The 18,425-nt window shown below is 48.5% G+C and overlaps 7 protein-coding genes across 7 annotated transcripts; 5 read left to right on the top strand and 2 right to left on the bottom strand.

Annotated features, from left to right (window-relative positions):
• Positions 1–2,537: 2,537 nt before the first annotated feature.
• Positions 2,538–4,054, bottom strand: PtrM4_055900 (IucD, Lysine-ornithine N-monooxygenase; the record flags this gene model as incomplete). The annotated part of the gene is made up of 3 exons (XM_066105195.1): positions 2,538–2,642; positions 2,706–3,216; positions 3,276–4,054. The coding sequence occupies 3 exons, from the start codon at positions 4,052–4,054 to the stop codon at positions 2,538–2,540; spliced, it is 1,395 nt and encodes a 464-aa protein (XP_065963822.1).
• Positions 4,055–6,566: 2,512 nt separating this feature from the next.
• On the top strand, positions 6,567–7,811 carry PtrM4_055890 (uncharacterized protein; the record flags this gene model as incomplete). Its single annotated transcript, XM_066105194.1, has 1 exon — positions 6,567–7,811. The coding sequence occupies one exon, from the start codon at positions 6,567–6,569 to the stop codon at positions 7,809–7,811; it is 1,245 nt and encodes a 414-aa protein (XP_065963821.1).
• A 39-nt stretch (positions 7,812–7,850) lies between these two features.
• Positions 7,851–8,837, top strand: PtrM4_055880 (uncharacterized protein; the record flags this gene model as incomplete). Its single annotated transcript, XM_066105193.1, has 1 exon — positions 7,851–8,837. The coding sequence occupies one exon, from the start codon at positions 7,851–7,853 to the stop codon at positions 8,835–8,837; it is 987 nt and encodes a 328-aa protein (XP_065963820.1).
• A 233-nt stretch (positions 8,838–9,070) lies between these two features.
• PtrM4_055870 (uncharacterized protein) lies at positions 9,071–11,293 on the top strand (the record flags this gene model as incomplete). Its single annotated transcript, XM_066105192.1, has 1 exon — positions 9,071–11,293. The coding sequence occupies one exon, from the start codon at positions 9,071–9,073 to the stop codon at positions 11,291–11,293; it is 2,223 nt and encodes a 740-aa protein (XP_065963819.1).
• Positions 11,294–12,510: 1,217 nt separating this feature from the next.
• On the bottom strand, positions 12,511–13,437 carry PtrM4_055860 (DUF2339 multi-domain protein; the record flags this gene model as incomplete). The annotated part of the gene is made up of 1 exon (XM_066105191.1): positions 12,511–13,437. The coding sequence occupies one exon, from the start codon at positions 13,435–13,437 to the stop codon at positions 12,511–12,513; it is 927 nt and encodes a 308-aa protein (XP_065963818.1).
• Positions 13,438–14,233: 796 nt separating this feature from the next.
• Positions 14,234–14,994, top strand: PtrM4_055850 (Dimer-Tnp-hAT domain containing protein; the record flags this gene model as incomplete). Its single annotated transcript, XM_066105190.1, has 2 exons — positions 14,234–14,529; positions 14,580–14,994. The coding sequence occupies 2 exons, from the start codon at positions 14,234–14,236 to the stop codon at positions 14,992–14,994; spliced, it is 711 nt and encodes a 236-aa protein (XP_065963817.1).
• A 791-nt stretch (positions 14,995–15,785) lies between these two features.
• On the top strand, positions 15,786–18,313 carry PtrM4_055840 (Dimer-Tnp-hAT domain containing protein; the record flags this gene model as incomplete). The annotated part of the gene is made up of 4 exons (XM_066105189.1): positions 15,786–16,169; positions 16,260–17,600; positions 17,687–17,940; positions 18,091–18,313. The coding sequence occupies 4 exons, from the start codon at positions 15,786–15,788 to the stop codon at positions 18,311–18,313; spliced, it is 2,202 nt and encodes a 733-aa protein (XP_065963816.1).
• Positions 18,314–18,425: the final 112 nt, after the last annotated feature.

Here is an 18,425-nt window from a genome sequence, read left to right as displayed (position 1 = left end):
AACTGATAGAAGAACCTCAGTTTTGTCCTTGCTTCGCTCCAAGCACCGTGCAGCGAAGTTACAGTACCCGAAGGCGAAGTTATTCACGCTTTCACGCAGCAGTGTGTACAGAAAGATATTGAAGCACAAGCCTCATGGCTCCTCCTTTGTCGCTTTCACATTATTTATCTCGCCTGCGATAGGCCTTTCTACACTCGTCTTCCGCATCTCGCACACACAATATGATGAAATGTTGTAACCACGTGACTAGAGTCACATGATATCCTATTGTAGCAGGCACTGCCCGGTGGGCAAGTGCACTTACCTCGGAGCCGAGAGCTCTTGTACACATACATCATAACATGACAAGAGATAGCAAAACAATCGTTGATCTACAGCCTCCGACCCGACACTGCTCATGCAGTTACAAATGTGCTTGCCTACTGTTGCCATTCAGGACTACCCTTCTTGGAATCGGCCCGATGCTTCTTGGCCGAATGTTCTACAACCTTCACTTTCACTCCTTTGCCGTTATGTGCTTACGTATATCTTATGTATATAACCTTGTGTATCTACTCCGTAGGACAATCAACGCAGTTCTCATATGCAGTTGTTGACGTCTTGTCTACTGCGATACCTACACACACACACACACACTCTCTCTCTCTCTCTCTCTCGGCACATAGAGGCCTCAAAATGCAAGGAAATCTCCTTAATGTACATACATAGCTCAGTCTCCCCAGCTGGAAGGGGGGCTGTAGTTCTGAAATGGTAGCAATACCCGCGCAGGCAAGAAATGCTTTCTAAGGTAGTGTGTTAGCACTGTAATTCCATAGCTTAGCACGTCGTATATGCCCTTCGGGAGGCGAGATGGTGGACTTAATCCCCATCAACTAGACGCAAAATGAATACCAACCAACCAACCAACCAACCAACCAACCAACCAACCAACCCTATTAACGCGCAGGTTGTGTTAAATAGGCTTAATATAACGGTTCATGAGGATAGTGAATCATGTGCATCATGTGATGGTGGTCTCAACTACCCGCCTTGATCCTACTTCGGACTAATCATCCTCCTGCTTACGCACGCCTCTCTATATATTGATAGCATCTATCTTGATAACGACCGCGGACGATGACTGACTGTCTTGTGCAGTTACACCTATTTTACACAAGACTGCATCTACCGTAATACTTGACGTACGGCTCCGCACCCCGCCAGCACCCCTGCTAGAAGGAACTTTACGGCAGTCTAAGGTGCGCAGCAACACTTCTGAGTTTGGATCACAGTCGAAGCTAGTTTGCGACTCCTTCCAGCGTTGTCCTACAATGTTACAGGAAGCCTACCCACGGCTTGACAGAGGTACTCAGCAAATGCCGCAAGAAGCTGCGCTTGTAACAGAATACGTTTGCGACCTTCAAGAACGATTAATAATAATAACTAAGCGAAAATTACGTAGAAGGAGGCGTCTCTAGACTGGTGGCACTATGGAGTACGGTGAGGCAGCGTTGCGGGCCGGCCTAGCACCGTCCTCTACGGTGCCGCTGGTAGAAAAGGCTTGTGGTGGCCGACGCTGCGGCAACTGCGGAGAGGCTGGCTATAACGTAAAAAGCTGCACGCAGGCTTTAAATGAGTCAGAGACAAGGATTCGAGAGACAAGATCAACCAGGCGCTCGAAAAATGGCGCATAAAGCAGCATCAGAATGAAGAGAGCATTACCATAGACGATGGCAGCCGCCCCACCAGACCTACAGCCAACACCGTACGGTATACGGTTCAAGATTAAGAGCTACATGCTCAAAACGATGAGCAATTCAAGGCTACGAGAGCTTGCGACGATCAATTCGAAATGACGAAGATTAATAGCAATTTTGTCGCGATAGGAGAGATCATGAGTGCACTGCACTAATTTTGTATCCTTCACAAAACCTATACCTGCTGCCTGGCATCGATATCTGGCTCGTTGAGCTCAACGACCAAACAACCACCTTTTCCTCGCTACCTATGGCTTTCTGGACTATTGATCCGAACTTTGGAAATCTGGGGTAACTCTCACATCGGATCAAGCCGAGATCTCGACACGTGCTCATATCGCGAAGACTGCTGCGAGGCTTCGATACCTCGCTCAAGGCTAGCACGTGATGCCTCGAGCAGCCAAGCTGCAGTTGCTCTGTTGTTGCCGCGACCGTTGCAGTCAAAGTTGCTGCTGCTATAGCTTGTGGACTTAAACTCCAATTGCTAAGTTGTTGACAGCACTGTTCTGTGTATACCTATTGCCTACTATTGTGTTAAGGTACTGGGTATAAGGCCTGTATTGTAACCTCTTTCTCTTGTAGACATGTGATAAGATACTAAGGTGATCGCAGCTAAGGTCTATATAGCTGCTACTAGAAGGCAATAGGCCTGGCTGATTTCACCTCGTTAAGGAGTACCTATAGATCCCATTCTCTATCACCACCCGTTGCGGGTCGAAGCCTGCCCCGCGTATCGTGAGATTATCCTTATGCAACAACAACAATCCCCAATGTCAGATATAGTCTATATCAACCTTCAAGCTACAACAGCGAGTAGGTCGGCCTTTTTGCTGTTCTACACCCAAACATAGACGCAACCACCTCAGCACTTCTTGTAGCCATTACTGATAGCAAACTGTCGCTTAGCTACCATATCGTTAGTATCTTCTAGATCAAATATCTCAGGCGCAATGACGTGTTTTGACTTACTCCATGAGTTGCTTCATTACAACCTTGCAACCATATGCCAGCGCCCCGAGAAACTTTTCCCTCGTCAAACATTAGACGGTAATCTCTGTCCACCCTCCATCCCCCTTTTTCATCCGAAATAAGGCTGGCACATCCGTCGAGGATGTCATCTGGATAGCCATGCTTGTAACCAGTTGCAGCAATTAACAAGTCAACTTCCATTGTTGTTAGATCCTGCTTGGACTCGCAGGAGCCAGGTAGTATTTGGATAGTAAGGCATAGGCTTTCTGAATCCGGAGTTGCCTTATTCACAGCAACAACTGACCGGAAATTCAAGATCTGATGCATTGGTTTCTTTGCAGGATTGCCACCCAGGCGTTCTCTATAGAGCGACTCGTAGATTCGCTCGAGAAGTTTGACTCTTACAACGCCATAGTTTGTGTTCTTATCATCTAGTATTGTCCTAGAGCGAACTCCAAGGCTTCGGTGGTAGACTTCGTCTACTTTGGACGCATTGAAAATTTCGTTGACGCTTAACGTAATTAGATACTTGTGCGCCAGGGTTTAGACCTAGATTTGAGGTATACTTACAAAGGAGAATCATCACTGGGTCTGAGATGTTGGCCTCGGATCAAGAGGTTGACTGTGGAGACAGGACAGTTCCCACGAAGATAGTCGAAAATCTCAGCAGCGCTTTGGCCCGATCCGACTACAGCTATCCTGGGACGTTGTATTCCTTCAAGTATTCCGGGAACCCGATGTAGGAACTCGGAGGAGTGTACTACTCTCGGATGGTGTTTTGGATAATGATCCGGCAAATGTGGTCGTGCACCTGTTGCAATAACAACGCGTCTCGTCTTCCGGTACGTGATAAGGCCAGTAACAACATTACGGCTCTTGACAATAAAGTGACGCACAGGATTATCTCCTTCAGCATCCTCCGGTATGACTTGTAAAACCTCCTGACCATATGCTGCATCGTCGATGAAATGAGCAGCACACCATCTTAGGTAATCCCCGAATTCGGACCGGAATGGGGAAAAAGTGTTTAAGTTGGCAAAATCCGCTAGCCTGCTATGAGTGTGCAGGTAATTCATAAAGGTAAAAGGGCTCTTGGGGTTCCGCAAGGTCACCAGGTCTTTTATGAAGGAGATTTGCATCCTCGAATCTTCCAACAGCATTCCAGTATGCCAGCCGAAAGCCAACTTCTTCTCAAGAAACAGGACCTTCGGTGGAACTGCATGTGCATCTGAAGATTTTCGCTCTTTGTGCCTATCATCTAGGGCAATGGCGATTGAAAGAGATGCCGGCCCAAACCCGACGCAAACTAGATCGTAAACCTCTAAATTACGATATTTAGCTTGATCCATACTGCCATGTATGTTAGTCTCTGTATGCCTCAAAAATCGTTAATCAGAAGAGCTACTCGGAGCTCAATACTTACTTGACTGTCCGGGAAAAACTCGTGCTTATCTTGCTTTGTGTGCTGTTGATGCTTAACTTTAGAAACGTATCAATAGGGTACGATTTATCTAAAAGGGTCAAAAATGCTACCACATCTTCTTTTCTACTAAATTCCAGGCTTTTTCAGGGCTTACTCTATTTAGTGTGGCGACATTAAATTTGAACCATTCCTGTTTAGACGAGCAATATCATAGCAGATCATTAAGAAATCTTTACTATTAGATGCTTCTTAGTATCCAGTGACTTTATCTTAGGAGAAACTCTTATAATAAGTAAAAGACCTTTTAGTAGCGCAACAAAATCTAGTCTGTGTTGGAAGGCCTTGTACGATCGTACGGTGAATAACAGTAACTAAGGTAATCTTGTGTATTGGTATTCGTGTGTATCTTCTACCAGTGTGGGGCTACGAAGGTATACATGTCATCGGGTCCGAGCGGGGTTATCAGACCTGAGGGGATCCGAAGTAGGATTGAGGCGGTACGTTAGGCCTTAGTAGGCGACACACCGTGTGTATACTAACAGTCCGCGTTAATAAAATACGGGCTGAAATAAGGATACAAGCGTGCATCCAACAAAGGCAATTGTATAGCTAGTAATAGTGTTCAACTCTTTATTACGCATATTGTCTGCCGCCTCTAGATTTAAATGCATCAAGCTAAGCATGCACTAAGAGAAATTTAATAACAGTTAACAAATAGAAACTATATCACTCACTTATTCTATTGGTCTCTTAGTTATCTCACAGCTCTGTACACTAGTAATACATTTTTACGATGGTGTTAGTGGCACTGTCCTCCACGGTGCCGCCAGCAAAAAGGGCTCGTGGTAGTAATAAAGAGCCAGCTCAACCAGCTCTACGGCACTGTAGAAAGTGCGGCGAGACTAGACACAATGCGCGAACGTGCAAAAAAGACATAGAGGTATCTTCTAAATCAGATGCAAGCACAACGTACATAGGCTCCTTGTTCAATAGCGATAAGATTGAAGAGTCGTAACATGAGTTCGTTGTGCCAAGCTTCTTTGACCCACTCGATGAGTTGACTTACGCGATGAGAGAATACGTCACTACTTAAGAACGAGCCTTAGCAGTCGCTAACACTAAGTAATACCTTCAATTAGGGTCGCAATCGACGCTTGTGAAGGCAAGGATTGAAAGGTTTATCGATAGTTCACTAACCTTGAAAGGAGCAATAAAACTTGCGCATAACGTACTCCACGGGTTAGCCGCCACTCTAATTTTACTAAGGGAAATCACTAATCTAGAGCTTCATATCTCTAGATCTACTCATGGAGTACGCTAACTAAGGATATTGCTAAGCTTCGAGCAGCAAATAAGGCCTCTGTTCGACGCGAATCGCACAAAATAAAGCGGGTTAAGGCAGAAGGGATTGTAATACTTGCAGGAGCGGACGACGCTCAACAGACAGCTCTAGTGCAATAGAACTGGACATAATGCGCGTACGTGGAAGTAAGTAGCAGAAGTGGACTCTGAATAATATTTTATGTTGTACTGTACTATAAAGGGGGAAAGTAGGCTACTTTGTGCAATAATAGGCGAAGTTTGGTAGAGGCTTAGCAAAAATGACCGCTCAACCCGTGGAGTACGTTATCATTAACTCTGGTACCTCGAGCGCGCTGTCCGTCGATGGGAACATTACAGGCTGCTATTGTGCAGGCGTATTAGTAGGGTTTGCTGGTCAGCTTAGTTGAGTGGTTCTCTCGCTTATGAAGCACGTTATTCGTATCGGTAGGATAGAAATATTAGTAATAACGTAAACAGGACAAAGAAAGACATAGCTCAATTTCTAGAAAAGTAAGACGCATTATAATCTAACAAAGATAGCCGCTAAATATTTCCGACAACTTATTACTAATTAAGGTTTTCTACAAAGACAAATCGTAACTAGTAAGTGTAATAAGAAACCTACATAAGGCTAGAAGAAGTTTAGCAGAACCTACGGAGCCTGTTCTACGTTTTACAATAATTTAAGCTACACAGGCAATGGCAACTGTTCTATACGAGGGTGAATTTTTCAAACATGTTGTATCAGGTTTTGTTGCGGGCGCCGCCGGTATGAGTGTAGAGTACCCATTTGATACTGTTAAGGTGCGACTCCAATTGTCAGATAGCAGGGTTACTCGACGTTGGCAGCAACCAATCAGCGTAGAGAGGGTCAGTGCGCCCCTCAAGAGGGCCACAAGCGCGGACACACGATAGACAGAACACAATACACACAATCATCAACATCCATCACTTTTGTGCAATATCTCATTATATCTGACAATTAAGAGTCTCACTGCCTCAATAACGAGCGATAAAACCACGAAAATGGCAACAATCCAGACCCAACGGGACGCGACGGTCATCCTCACCGACTCAAGCAACTGGATCCCTTGGTACCGCCAACTTAAGCTGAAATGCCAGTCGCAAGGCATTTGGCCACTGTTGGACCCCGAAGGAGTGCGACTCCAGCGCATCCAACCGGAGGCTCCGCTACCCCAGACATTTCGCAGTATGAACCGTCAAGTAGCCCCTCAGCTGCCTCATCGCATACCACCCGAAACGCTAGAGGCAACACGCGAGGATCAGCACAAGACACTACAGAAATGTCGACAACAACCTCACGAATCCCCACTATACCAACGCGAGTGTCAGAACTCTCAGAGAAAGGACAAGAAGCGTATAAGGAGGATCGCGACGACTACAAGCTGCGCCTTGAGTCATACAAAATACGGGAGAGGGACTATCAAGAAGAAAGCAACAAAATCTCAAAGATGGTCGAACACATCCTTACAACCGTAACACCCCATTTACAACTTAGCTGTTGCGCCGAGAACGGCACGCCGCGCGACTGGATAACCGCCCTCCAAGACACAGTTGGAGTGGATGAAGACGAGGAGAGAGCGCGAGCACGAGAGAGATACCAAGCCGCACTCAAGCCAATGCGTTCAACCACAAACTGGGAGACGTGGCTAAATGAATACGATCAGGCTGCAACTCGAGCTGAAACCCTTGAGGTGGCCGAGGTTATGCAAACACAAGCCGTAATAGACGACTTCCTAGGCTCCGTATCTAAAATGGCATCAACCTGGACCGCAGGGTTCCAAGGGCCAGGGTACGATAAGAAAGCCATGAATAGGAAAAGGATGATGAAACTCTTCCGTGAATATATGAGTCTTCAATATCCATCAAGAGGGAAGCCAAAGAGCGCCTTCGCGGTAGGAGACTTATACGCGGCGAGCGGTGAACCCGACTCGGACACACTGAGGGACGCCTCTAGTGTGGAATTAAGAGCGCCATCCAACCAAGGCCGGGGAAACCCTAGGCAATCAAACAAACGCAAGATGGATGGTCAAAGTACCAGAACCAAGCAGATCCCGGAGAGGAATTCAGCGAAAGCTGGAGACATATGTCCTGCCTGTGAACAGCGTCATGAGATATCTGACTGCTACTATGTGAACAAAGCCAAGGCACCTGAATGGTTCAAGCCAAATCGAGGCATCGCAAGATTAGTACAGTACAAACTTGAAAATGACACCAACTTACAGAGAACGATGCAGGAAATGTCCCCAGAGACTAAACGACCTCGATTCTCGACAACGTCACGATCGATTACACCTCATATCAAGACATCACAAACACCGGACGCAGTCATTGAATGACTAGATGGACGCGAAATCTCAAGAATTGATGAGGGCACGATGAAAGCGGCATTCAGCGCAAGCCAACAAGGATATCCATTAAAGGATGCCTTCATCCTGGATTCCGGCTCGACTACGCACATCTGCAACGACCTCTCAAGAATTGAAGACGTACGCCCGTCGACGCCAGGGGACTACATCTGGGCCGGCAGTTCCAAAGTCTGGATACGAGGATACGGAGCTGTCACATTGACAACAGAGGGATCTCAGGACAAACAAGCCTTGCACATTGTCAACGTTGCGTGGTGTCCAGACTTCCTCTGCAGCCTAGTATCATTCAGGCTACTCCGACGACAAGGAATATGGTGGGACAATCGGGAAGATCCAACAAGCCTGCGACGATGGGATGGAACAATTATTGCTATCCTATCGGAACGCCATGGGCAATGGATTATCGAAGACACCACTCCATTCGACTCAGCCTTCCATGTGCGTATGAATCGAACCAAGCGATCACCACAAAGGGCGACAGCCATGCTATGGCATAAACGACTAGGACATCCAGGGCCATCCGCTATTGAACACCTCATACAGCAATCTGAGGGGGTGAGGATCAAAGGAATCACCACAGTACAATGTGACGCCTGCGGCAGATCAAAGTCGAAGCGCCAAATAAGAAGGGCGCTAAGACTAAATGACGAAGGTCCTGGAGAAAGAATTGCAATCGACTTCCATGAGTACGAGGCGGACAGCTTCACTAAGGAAAAGAGTCAGATGCTAATAACTTGCCGAAACTCCCGATACGTTTGGGATTTCTACTTCAAAGACAATAGGCCAGCACGCTCTATTATTCGCCTATTAGCCCTCTTTATCCAATTTATGAAGAAACAGTTCAACATTACGGTCAAGGTCATTGAAACAGACAACGAGATCGTCACAGTTAAGCAAGAAGTCGAGAAATGGTGCACGTCCCTATCAATCAGACTCGAGCCTTCCGCTCCAGACACACAAGCGCAGAACGGAGGAGCCGAACGCTCAGGGGTGTGATAAAAGAAAAGGCACGCGCAATTCGACTAGATGCGAATCTTCCATGGGAACTCTGGCCAGAGATAACCAGAGCGGCGGTATACCTATACAATCGAACGCCAAATTATCCAAACAAGTGGAAATCGCCTTACGAAATATTCTTCACGCGCGCAGCTGCCACAAATGGCATAGTCACCGGACCCCGAAGACCAAACCAAGCTCATCTAAGAGCATATGGGTGCAAAGCCTTTGCAATGACAGACGATACCCACCGAGGAAAGTCAAGGCTGCAACGGCTGGACCCAAAAGCCTGGATTGGGTATCTTGTGGGATATCAGTCAACAAACATCTACCGCATCTGGATCCCATCCATGGCAAAGGTAATCAGCACTCGCGACGTAGTGTTTAACGAAGACACAATCTTCAACGGCAAGACTGAGGACCTAATGGACAATCTTATGCACAACACCCTAGAGGAAATCGCAACTTGGGTGAGAACAGTCGAACTCCCAGGTACTCAGAGCCAACAAGCAGAAACCGAGACGTTCTACGAGGACGATACGACGCAGGAAGAGAGCCCGCGCACTCAGAAAACCAGATACCACCAAGGAAGGAAGGTGGTAGAGGCATATCTAACCCCGCCACCAACTCCTCCACCTGTGGCCTTGCTAGTTCAAGGAGAGGTGAACAACGAGGATATGACGAACATGTCCAACCAATCAACATCAATGACCAGTCCATGGGCAGCCGCATTCATGGCCGGCACCGAATCAGGACACATTGGTCAACACGAAGGAAAGCCAATCGACAAGGCTCAGGTGAAGAGACTGCTATCTAAGGGAATCAAGCCCTATCGTAACCAGCTACCGCCACTCCCAACAGCATACTCAAAGCTGGAAGACCATCCACTATACGACATGTTCAAGGAAGCAGAAAAGACACACCTTCGGAGTCACCAACAAATGAAGTCATGGACTGAGGTCCAAGCATCACCAGTCAAACGAGCAGGGCACCAGATCCTAGACTGTATGTGGGTATACACCTACAAACTCGACAAGCATCACCGCCTCATCAAATGCAAGGCAAGATTGGTGGTAAGGGGAGACCAACAACGCAACATCACCTCCCAAGACACATACGCAGCAACATTGGCAGGACGCTCATTCAGAATGCTCATGGCAATCGCCGCCAAATACGATCTTGAGCTAAAGCAATACGACGTCACTAATGCTTTTGTGCATGCTACAATCGACAGAGAAATATACATGAGGATGCCAAAAGGATATCAGAAGCCTGGCACTCTACTTAAAGTGCAAAAGGCACTATATGGGCTCCGGATCTCACCATTACTGTGGCAGAAAGAATTCACTGCAACTCTTGCTTCGATAGGGTTTCAACAAATACCACAGGAGCCATGCTGCATGATCAAAGACGGAGTTATCATCTTCTTCTATGTGGACGACATCATCGTTGCGTACCATTCAAAGCAAGAATCAGAGGCAATGAAGGCCATCAACCAGATCCAAGAAAAATACGCTTGTACGGGAGGAGACAACTTACAGTGGTTTCTCGGCGTAGAGGTCATTCGTGATCGCAAGCAGAAGACCATACAGCTATCTCAAGCCGCATACGCAGACAAAATCAGCCAACTAGCAAGCCGACAAGACATCAGACATGACACGCCGATGTCAGGCATGGAACTCAGACCCAGGAGTGACCTAGCAGAGCCGTCCGAGATCAACCGCTACCAGCGCAAGATTGGCTCGCTTCTATTCGCTGCAGTCACAACAAGACCCGACATAGCCTTTGCAACATCACGACTTGCTCGCTTCCTAGTCAATCCAAGTACAGAACACCAGGACGCTGCAGACCGTGTGCTCCTGTACCTCAAGAAAACAGAATCCCTAGCCCTCGAACTCGGTAGAGGCGATGGCCTTGAGGTAGCAAGTGACGCATCATTTGCAGACAACACACTAGACAGGAAAAGCTCGCAAGGATACGCAATTAAGCTGTTCGGAGGACTCATCGCTTGGAGAGCAAGTAAGCAAGATACTGTGACAACATCAACAACAGAAGCAGAGCTGCTTGCCCTATCACAAGTTGCTAAGGAGGCAATCTTTACGTCGCGGTTGTTGAAGGAGCTTCAGGTAAACCTAAGCAATCCAATTATCACAATCAAGTGCGACAATACCCAGACAATCCGTCTAGTAAATGAAGACGTTGCCAAATTGCAAACAAAGCTTCGGCACGTTGACATACACAATCATTGGCTACGACAAGAAGTTACCCGAAAGACGATCAAGGTAGAATATGTTCCGTCTGACAACATGATCGCAGACGGATTCACCAAGTCACTGCCAGCCAATAAATGGGCCAGTTTCCTTGATCAGTTGGGACTTGTTAAACGCAAAGAATCCCCGTTGAAAGAAGCTGAGCTTGAGAAGTTGCAGGAGCATCTGGAAGGCCTCTATATGTAGGATCGATTAACCAGTTTATGCAGCTTGCAATCAGGGCTTCCAAGCTGAGGGGGTGTGTCAGATAGCAGGGTTACTCGACGTTGGCAGCAACCAATCAGCGTAGAGAGGGTCAGTGCGCCCCTCAAGAGGGCCACAAGCGCGGACACACGATAGACAGAACACAATACACACAATCATCAACATCCATCACTTTTGTGCAATATCTCATTATATCTGACACCAATCACAACCAGGCCATTTACCATTACGTTACTCTGGACCCCTTGACTGTTTCAAACAGTCGCTACGTCAAGAAGGGTTTTTAGCTCTTTACAGAGGGATAAGTGCACCTCTCTTTGGAGCAGCAATCGAAACAAGTAGTTTGTTTCTTAGCGTAGGTTACTAATATTAAGCTGAAGTTCTCTACTAATTTCCCTGAAGTTTAGGCTTGCCCAAAAAATCCTCGAAGCCGACACAGAGGGTGCTGTCTTTAAATCCGACTTCATAGTGCTACGTAATGTAGTTTTGTGCGGTGCAGCATCCGGCGCAATCACATCTTTCCTTCTAAATCCTATCGAGATGATTAAATGCAATATGCAAGTGCTCCCGGAGACCCAAGCAGGCATACAGTTGCAAAGGCGTGGGACAAGAACTACTATTGAGGAGATATACTGTCGCTACGGCATGTCCGGATTCTGGAGTGGACAGATCGCTATCATCATTCGGGAGGCTGGCGGGACCGCAGCTTGGTTCGGCAGTTACGAGGGTGTGAAGCGCTCCTTACAACGTATAACCCCTCAAACGATCGAGGGACAGTTGGAATCCTTGGCTGGGGCAAAGGCTGCTTGGCAACAAGTCATGGCTGGCGCGTGTGCAGGTATGGGTTACACCTTTTCAGTCTACCCTGCCGACACGGTCAAGTCATACATGCAAACCGCACATTGTTTCAGCCAAAGCCAATATAGCCCTAGTTTGAGATTCCTTGATGTAACTTCACACCTCTGGCAACAATTTGGGTTACGTGGATTATACCGAGGTTGTAGTATTACGATAGTAAAGTCGGCTTTTGGCTCAGCGCTAATCTTCTCAGTTTATGAGAGAATTAGCAAGCTACTACGGTGAGAGCTCCGGATGAACACATAGGTAGCCCCTAGCGATGTATCTGAAAACTAATAGTTAGAGATTAATTTGCACAAATGTTGAAGTAGATTAGTGCATAACTAGGAATTAGTGTCTTGTTACACTAATTTGCATATTTGGCTTCCGCGTGTTGCAAGACAGGAGATTCTCACACGACAAGGGTCCCTAGTACAGTAAACAAAGACTTTGCCTAGAAGAGCAGTTAGCATCACGCTAGTTATCTTGTGTGCGTGTCTTGAGTAGTCTGCTCGTTCTCTTTCCGGCAAGCCCTTGGCTCGAGCCAGCAAGGACCCTCTAATCTGGAGTGGTGTGTGGGACGTAGGCTGGGTAAGCGTAAGGACTGCTTGGTAGTAGCTTGCTGGCTTTTTGTTTGTCTTCTTTTTTGTAGACACTGTAGTCCATGTGTTTCCGTTGTTCTGGGCGGCTACGCTAGCGTATGATGTCTTGTTTTGGGTGTTTTGGGTGTTCTGGGTGTTCTGGGTGTTTGGTTTTTCTTGGTTATTTGGGTTTTGTGGTCCGGTTGCGGCATTAACAGCTTTCTTTAGTGTCTTTGTAGCTTGTTGGGAGGCGCTTGTAAGCGTTGTAGTCTGGTACGCAAGCTGTGCTGTAAACTTCTCAGTCATTTGCTGCGTAACCCTGCCTAATTCCGTAAAGTCTCTAAAGACGTCCAGTAGTTGTAGTAGTTTGTTTTGGGATAGATGGGATTCGGCCATAGTAGATGCTTGTAGAATTAGGTCCCTTGCCCAGAAGATTGCTTGGGTTGAGTCCTTTGCTCTTGGTTTCTTTTCTTGGCTGTTTTGGAATGGGTTTCTCTCTCTTGTAGTTATCTCTGGGGAGAATGCCGCTGGTCTTTTATTTAGTGGTGGTTGGATAATTAACCTTGGTGTTTCTTGGGTGGTCTGCTCGATGGGTGTTGTTGGGTTTTCTTGGTGCATTTCGCCGGTCTCCATTTCGTCGTCCAGTATGCTTGGGGTCCGGAGGTCTTCTGGTAGCTGGACTACGATAGTGTCGCTATCTGGGGCCATTTTAGCCTCTCTGTTGTCTTGTTGTTGCTATTTCTTGGCTTGGTCTGTGCGTTTTGCTCTGAAAGTTCGGACGCGTCGCGTTTGGGGTACTAGACTCCTTGTATCTCCACAACCACGCGGCTGCACGGCTTGGGAGTAGTCGGAATCTATTTCTTTCGATGGATATAGTTGGTTTTTGATGGAGTTTCACGTGTTCGGAAAAACTCGAAGTTGGTGTGTACGTGGTGATTATGAGCAGGTGCCTTGTCCTCAGACTTGTCAACAATCAAGCGGCTTGCAAGCGCTTGATTGATAGCTTGATAACTATCAATCCCATCAAGTCAAGCTCGCCTATACTAATTTGTTAGCAATCCAAGCTGAGGAGGGTCAGCTTGATTGTTCGGCTTGATGGGCTTGATTGTCGCGTGAGGCTGCTCGTTCTGCAGCAAGAGCGATCTCACGATAGGTTTTTGGTGTTGTAGTAGTCGCAGTACTAGTACGTAATTAGCCTAACTTCTGCAACACTATACTCCCTCTACCAGCCACCTAAACAACCTGTCGGTATACACATATCCTATCGCTTGGGGCTGCCTGATGTGCCGTCGCGATGCCGTCTCACTCCCGCCTCGATCCTACTTCGGTCCGACTCGCACCGAGCCCATGTATACCTTCGTAGCACCCACGTTTATAGAGACATCATACCAATAGCAATACAAGACATTCGTTACTGTTATCACCCCGTACGATCGTACAAAGGCCTACCAACACAACCCGTCATTTTTTTGGCTCCCGTCGCCCTTATCGTATTGCCACCGCCATGCCTCCTACGAAACGCGCCTCTAATGACCTTACTCGCCCAAAGAAACGCGTTAAATCCTCCACCGCGTGCGGCACTGTCAGCCAGCCTATACCAGTCAATAGTCGGCTATCGTCATCGCCGTCGCGTCCGTCGCCTCGCAGAGCTCTCGTAGAGACGTCCCAGGCTTCAACTTTTGAGTCGCAACTACGCGAGTCGCGGCCTGAAGACGCTATCGTCGCGCCTACCGAGGGCAGCGAGAGGGTAACCCCAGCTTTCAGGCGCTCTGGGCGCAGTACAACACCTCACCTCGCGCGGTAAGGCCGTCGGCAGTGATCCTAAGCGATATAGACGACGCGATCGATAGTATACTCAACCCTAGTACTGCCAGCAGCCTCACCGCCGACGACGACGAGTTTCAGAGGTGGAAGCGCAGCGAGCCAGCAGCCGAGAGAGGTACAGAACACGGAGATAACCCTATCAAATACTGGGTGAGCATGCGCGATTGCTACCCTAGCCTCAGTAAGCTTGTGCTTGACGTACTCTCTATCCTAGCGTCAAGCTGTGAGTGTGAGCGCCTGTTTAGTGAGCTGGGCGACCTCTTAGAGCCGCGACGACGACGTCTAGGACCTCAACTTCTAGCGGCAATACAGTGCGTACGACGGTGGCAAGGAGCTGGTCTTGGAGCCGACGACGAGGTAGTAGAGGTGGAGGCAGCAGACGACGACAATATGGAGCTTTTGTGCGGGCTGGCGACTTGGGACTACGAAACTCAACACTAAGGCTAGCGCTAGTACAGACTATCAAGCTAATCAATCAAGCCTCAATCCAAGCTGACGCCCTCAAAAAACGAGCAATCCAATCTGACGCCTCAGCTTGGATTGACTTGATTGTTGACAAGTATGCTTATCCTCTTGGACGACTATTCCAGAACGCTCAGCCTTATACTGCCTCGCAAAAGGTATAAGCTTCGGCAGTAGAATAACCATCTGATATCGATACCAATCAATGCCTAAGCCTCTACCTCGGCTGAGCTTCCCAGTTTTCGCGGTCGATTTCCATTGAGGCTTCTGTCCAGGCTTGTTACGTAGGTCAAGCCGACGCATACCTACTTCAAGCTCCCATTGAGCTTTCATAATTGGCTCGAGGTCTCGATTAAGATCACCAATCCGAGCAGAAGCAGCCTCCTTCTCTTTCTTTGTCTCTGGCGACCAGCAGTGACATGGACCTTTCTGATCATACGAGAAGCAGCCCCAGAACATCACACTCCGCAACAAACAAGCAAGTATCAAGTACTTGCAAGCATTGCTTAAAAACTACCAAGTCAAGTATAGAGTCGATTTTCTACCAAGCAAGCAAGCATGAAATTCGTGATACTTGCAAGTACTTGATACTTGCTTGGTATTGTATACGGGCGGCGTTTTGTGAGCAGTTTAGTAGTTGAGGTCGCCGATTTTAGAGTTTTGGAGTTCCAACCCAGCCATCTGAAGTCGCTCAAAACGACGCTAGCAGCGCTCAACCTTAACACCACCCTTATTCTACAGACTAGCAAAGTATCACGACGCCAGCCACCATGCCCCCCAGAGCTACCAAGAAGCGCACACGCGCGACAGATGTCCCTACTGCCTCTACGAAGCGATTGAGAATCTTAGCGGCGCCGCCACCAACCCCAGAGCCCTCACAATCATGGGAGAGGCAGCAGCTCGAGTCACAGCCTCAAGAAACCATCAACGCGCCCACTGAGGGCAGCCACGCTGGCACCCGATCAGTAGCAACAACAGAGGTAGCTGAAGACAGCTATATTGAGAACGGCGGCGATGATTTTGATGGCCTTGATTGGGATCGCCTTGGGAAGCGATACATCAAGCCCTTAAGCCAGCCCCGTCGAGCTAAGAGTTGGATCTATCAATATGGATACCGCGTTGTGCACCGAGATACGCCTACACGCCAATTTTGGGTGTGTAAATACTGTCATATACACAAGCTGCCATCTGGGATCATTGACGTCTCTCAAGCAACCTCCTCTGCCGCCGCCCACCTCGGCTAGCCCGCCAAATGCCATAACCTTAACCGTATGGGCGTCAAAGCTACACCATCAAAGCGCTCATCTGGGCAGCTATCTCTGCGCGAGGTATTGGCTGGCGGCTTCGAGGTGCCGCAAGCTACAGCTAACGCGATGGGCAACTTTGATATACAGCGCTTTCGATACGCTGTAGTGCTATGGCTCCTTGACAATAACCTGCTCATGGAGTTGATCAGCCGAGCGTCAACGCGCGATCTCTTTCGTATAGCTAACGGCGAGGCAGAGAGCGCATTATGGCGATCGCCGCGCAGTGTTGCTACGTACGCGATGCGACTTTTCCACCTTATGCAGCCGCAGATAGTTCACGCGCTGTCGAGCGCTATCAGCAAAATACATATAATTTTCGACGGCTGGACAACAAAGGGCGGCACCCGCGGGTTTTTTGGGATCGTTGCCCACTTTGCTACATCTTCTAGCAAGATTAACGACTTGCCCATCGCACTGCCGCCGCTCACGGGCGCCCATACCGGTGAGGCGATCGCTACAGCTGTTACCGCAACGCTGCGGGCATATGGGAACACATCAGATACGCTAGGCTATTTTGTGCTTGATAACGCCAGCAACAACGACACCGCGATCGCAGCTGTAGCGCGCGAGTTTGGCAACTTTGAGGCGACGGAGCGACGCCTCCGCTGCGGCCCTCACACGATCAATCTCATCGGACAAGCGCTCCTTTTCGGCAAGGATAAGGATGCTTACAACAACGCCACCGAGCAGGTGCTAGAGGAGGAGATGTTCATGCAGCAATGGCGTAAAAATGGCGCCCTCGGCACGCTCCTCGCAGTCATCACATATATCAAAACCCCACAACAATACCAGCTCTTCGCCGACTGCCTGCTTGCCTCCAACAACGACCTCCCCGCCGCCGCTCGCGTTAAGATGCTGCGGCCGATCAAACCTGTTGTTACGCGCTGGAACTCATACTACAACGCCCTTGAGCGCGCAACTTACCTTAAAGGCGGCTTTGATCTATATATTGAAAAATATATAAGCCGCATCGCTTATGAGGATAGGCGTGGCACCCGGAACGACGTGCCGGCATGGATGAGATCAGGTGGACTAGAAGCTGCCGACTGGGCGGTAATTACTGAGTATCAACGCTGCCTTCAACCGCTTAAAATGAGCACTGGACGATTAGAGGGGCGTGGCAAATACTATGGTAGCAACTTCGGCGCTATCCACGAGGTTATACCCGTGTTTGAGTACTTACTCGATCAGTTAGAGAAACTATCTGAGCCGTATAAGGACGTAGTTTTTGACGCACATGCTGAGGCGCCTGAGGGCAAGTTGTACACCTATTTATGCGTACTTCTCGCTAACCTTTGTGCGTAGATCACCTTCACATTAACCTCCGCAACGCTTGGCGTAAAACTGACGAGTACTACCACAAGCTTGACGACTCGGCCGTCTACTACACTGCAACCTGCCTCCACCCATACTATAAATACTACTGCGAGAATTCATGGGAGCACAAACCGAGTTGGTTACGTAAGGCAAACGAGGGCTTTCAAAAGCTATGGGAGTCTTATAAACTGGCGCCGCCGAGGAGTCCTCCACGCCAGCCACCTCGTTCAGGCGCTATCGACGACGTGATTGGGGCACTCACCTCACGCCGCAACTGCGCGAGGAGCGACAGCCGCGATGAGTACGATCGCTGGCGTGAGCTGGAGCCGGAGTGGAGTATGGAGACCTATCACGGCGATGGCAACGCCGTCCAGTACTGGATCGCGATGAAGCCAAAATACCCCCAATTGAGCGAGTTTGCCATCGATATACTGACAATCCCAGCATCTAGCTGCGAGTGCGAGCGCCTGTTCAGCGAGCTTGGCGATCTATTAGAGCCAAAACGCCGCGCTATCGGTAGTGAGCTGCTCGCTGCCTTTCAGCTTATACGCGCGTGGACGCGAGCCGGATACGACGCCAGGCGCCATGGCGATGGCGAGATCAACGACGGGGAGATCAACGACGAGGAGCTCGCGCGCGAGTATAACATACAAAGTTGGGTGGAGGACGATTAGGGCGAGGCGGCGCGCCGCTGGCGACTCTGAAAAAACTCAACACCAAAAAGCGCCAAGACTTTGTATATCACTAAATATTTGCAAGTATTTCAAGTGTTTCAAGTATAGCGCT

The sequence above is a fragment of the Pyrenophora tritici-repentis genome, chromosome 2 (genome assembly GCF_003171515.1).
Source record: "Pyrenophora tritici-repentis strain M4 chromosome 2, whole genome shotgun sequence".
In the NCBI taxonomy this organism is placed as follows: Eukaryota; Fungi; Ascomycota; class Dothideomycetes; order Pleosporales; family Pleosporaceae; genus Pyrenophora; species Pyrenophora tritici-repentis.
The sequence above is the reverse complement of the archived record's forward strand: the minus strand, read 5'-3'. Positions and strand labels throughout refer to the sequence as shown.